Below are 2,798 nucleotides of genomic sequence, written 5' to 3' on the forward strand. Positions count from 1 at the left end.
GGCAGGAGAATGGTGTGAACCCGGGAGGCGGAGCTTGCAGTGAGCCGAGATCACGCCACTGCACTCCAGCCTGGGTGACAGAGCGAGACTACGTGTCAAAAAAGAAAAAAACAAAAAAAAGAATCTTGATGAGTTCCACTTGCTGCTGAAGGCTTCTTTTCTTTCTATCTAGCTTCCTAATCCTCATTGCTGTACATGCAAATAATTCTGCTTTGCATTAAAACAAACAAAACCGACCACAGTTTCCTGGTTTACTCTTCCAGTTCTCTTTATTCCCAGAATCTGACCTGGGTAATCCTCAGCGAGGCTGGATTCTTTGTTCTTTGTTCCTGCTCCTAGCCGTCATGTGTCAACCCAGCCCTGGGCTGGCTGGAGGCAGGACTTGGACTTCTGCCGGGTTGTGCAGTCAGACGCCAGAGACTCCCTTCTCGAAGTCTCCTAATTCTGCACCGAAAAATGGTGCATGGTGTCCTCCCAGCCCATGTGTGGAAGATGTTTGGGTGCCAAGTTGGCCTGCCTGGTCCTCCTTGCCTGACACCTGAATTCCCAACCTCATGATGTATGTGGCCTTGGCAGGGCAGGGGTAGCTGTAAACGTGGGGTCCCAGAGTCTCCTAGGCCCCAGGTTCAAGCAGGAGATACTGATCCCTGAAGATCCCGTTCCCACTCTGAACTGTGCCACTGACTTGGTTCCTCTTTGCACCCAGCTGGGACCGCCTGCAGGTTTTGGCCGGCTGTCCAGGCAGGGAGGAGGCAGCCAGGCCTATGGCCTACGGGGATTGGCTACCCCTGACTGGCCATCCCAGCCCAGCCTTGCCTAGGTGAGGGGCCAAGTACAAAGAAGCCTCAGGAGGAGGGAAGAGGAAGTTGTGTGGGACAAGCTGCTCCCGACAGAAGGTGCTAGGCTGGAACTGTCGGGCCTGGAGGGTCCTGGTCTGGGAGAGGGAGCGGCACTGCCCATGGCTGGGGTGGCTCCAGGGAGCTGGTCCTGGCGGGGCTGATGGGTTCCTGGTAACTGAAACCAAGCCCCTGGCAGCCTGTAGTGATTCAGGCTGGGCCTTTCGGGACTCTAAGCCTTCTTCTCTCTTTCTCTCTCCCCTCTCTCTTCTTTACTGTCTTCTCTTTCCACCTCTTCTCCTGGCTGTTGCTGGGTCTCCCTCTCTGCTTTCAGCCCTTGTTTTCTCATCTCTGAGCTCTCCCTGCCTCCAGCACCTCCCGTCCTGGCCCCTGTCCAATCTCCCCGAAGCTCCCCGGGCTCTTTTCTGGGCCTCAGGACTTCATCCTCCATCCCGTCTGCCCTGCAGGATGCCGACGCTGAGCCTGTCCTGGCTGGGCCTCGGGTCGGTGGCAGCGTCCCCGTGGCTGCTCCTACTGCTGGTCGGGGCCTCCTGGCTCCTGGCCCGCGTCCTGGCCTGGACCTACGCCTTCTATGACAACTGCCGCCGCCTCCGGTGTTTCCAGCAGCCTCCCAAACGGAACTGGTTTTGGGGTCACCTGAGCATAGTGAGTGTGGCAGCAGGACGGGTCTGGGGTCTCAGGGTGGATGGACTTGTAGAGGGGCAGGAATGGGGCTCAGGGAGCTGGATATTGAGGGTGGGTTTGGGTCTGGGACATCAGAGGAGTGAGGGAGGCCGAGGGGAGCCCCTCTTCCCTCACTGACCCAACCAGATTCATTCCTCCTCTCTGTCCATTCCACGGCCCCAGGCCTTTTTCTTTCTCTCTCTTCCCCACCCTAAGCTTGCTTTGGCTCAAGTTCCTGCCTCTCTTCCCCCCGTTAATGCATCCTTGTTCTACTTGGGGCTTCTAGGGTGGACTGCACAGAGCAGGTACACCCTGGCTGGCCATAATCTTTGGTTTTTTTTTGAGGCCGGGTCTCGCTCTGTCACCCAGGCTGGAGTGCCATGGTTCATTCATACCTCACTGCAGTCTTGACCTCCTGGGCTCAACCTATCCTCCCATCTCAGCCTCCCCAGTAGCTGGGACTACAGCTGTGCACCAACAGACCTGCTAGTTTTTTTGATTTTTTTTGTAGAGACAGCATCTCACTATGTTGCCCAGAGTGGTCTCAAACTCCTGGTCTCAAGGAGTCCTCCCATCTCGGCCTCCCAAAGTGCTGGGATTGCAGGCATGAGCCACTGCACTTAGCTCAGTCCACAGTCCTTATCACTAGACTTGAGGCCTCCCAAGGGGAACAGCCCAGAGTCCACTCTGCCTGGCCCATCTCTGTGGGCCTCAGGCTGATGTCTACTGCTGTCTGGGCTGCTGCCTCCCCTTAGGATTTGCTGTTTCCACCGACTCCACCCACAGGGCACAGCTGGGCCAGTGGAGAGATGTGGCTAGTTTCTCCCTCCCTGTCTTGACTCAGGCACTTTTTTTTTCGTATGTTTCCCCCAACCCCTAAGATATGTCAGTGGGCCCCATGGCTCGGTTTGGATAAAAGTTGACTATTTTTCCTTTCAGAAGGGATCATTCTGGCCTCTGCCCTAACAGCCAAAGTTCCTGGGAGGAGATTCCTCACCTCCCTCATCCTAGCCTCCTCCCTAGAGGACTTTCCTCCATGCTGTGCTGGCCCCCTGCTGCCAGAGTCGTACCTTGGATTGGTCATTACCCATAAGGGTGCCAACTCCAATGCCATTGATTCAAGTGGTGCCTTCTCTGACCACAATCCCCTCTCTCCTTCCAGCTTTTTCTCTTCACTGTCTCTTATCTGTGTGTGTGTGTGTGTGTGTGTTTTTTGAGACGGAGTCTTACTGTGCCACCCAGGCTGGAGCATAGTGGCGTGATCTTGGTTCACTGCAA

The 2,798-nt window shown here is 55.9% G+C and overlaps 1 protein-coding gene across 1 annotated transcript in view; it reads left to right on the forward strand.

Moving 5' to 3' along the window:
* Positions 1-1,304: 1,304 nt before the first annotated feature.
* LOC105540125 (docosahexaenoic acid omega-hydroxylase CYP4F3-like) overlaps positions 1,305-2,798 on the forward strand; it is a 17,270-nt gene continuing 15,776 nt past the window's right edge. Inside the window, exon 1 of the mRNA XM_011980621.1 lies at positions 1,305-1,502. Coding sequence (XP_011836011.1) covers positions 1,305-1,502 — 198 coding nt within the window. The remainder of the gene's footprint in view (positions 1,503-2,798) is intronic.

Source organism: Mandrillus leucophaeus, unplaced genomic scaffold, assembly GCF_000951045.1.
Source record: "Mandrillus leucophaeus isolate KB7577 unplaced genomic scaffold, Mleu.le_1.0 Scaffold215, whole genome shotgun sequence".
Taxonomy (NCBI): domain Eukaryota; kingdom Metazoa; phylum Chordata; class Mammalia; order Primates; family Cercopithecidae; genus Mandrillus; species Mandrillus leucophaeus.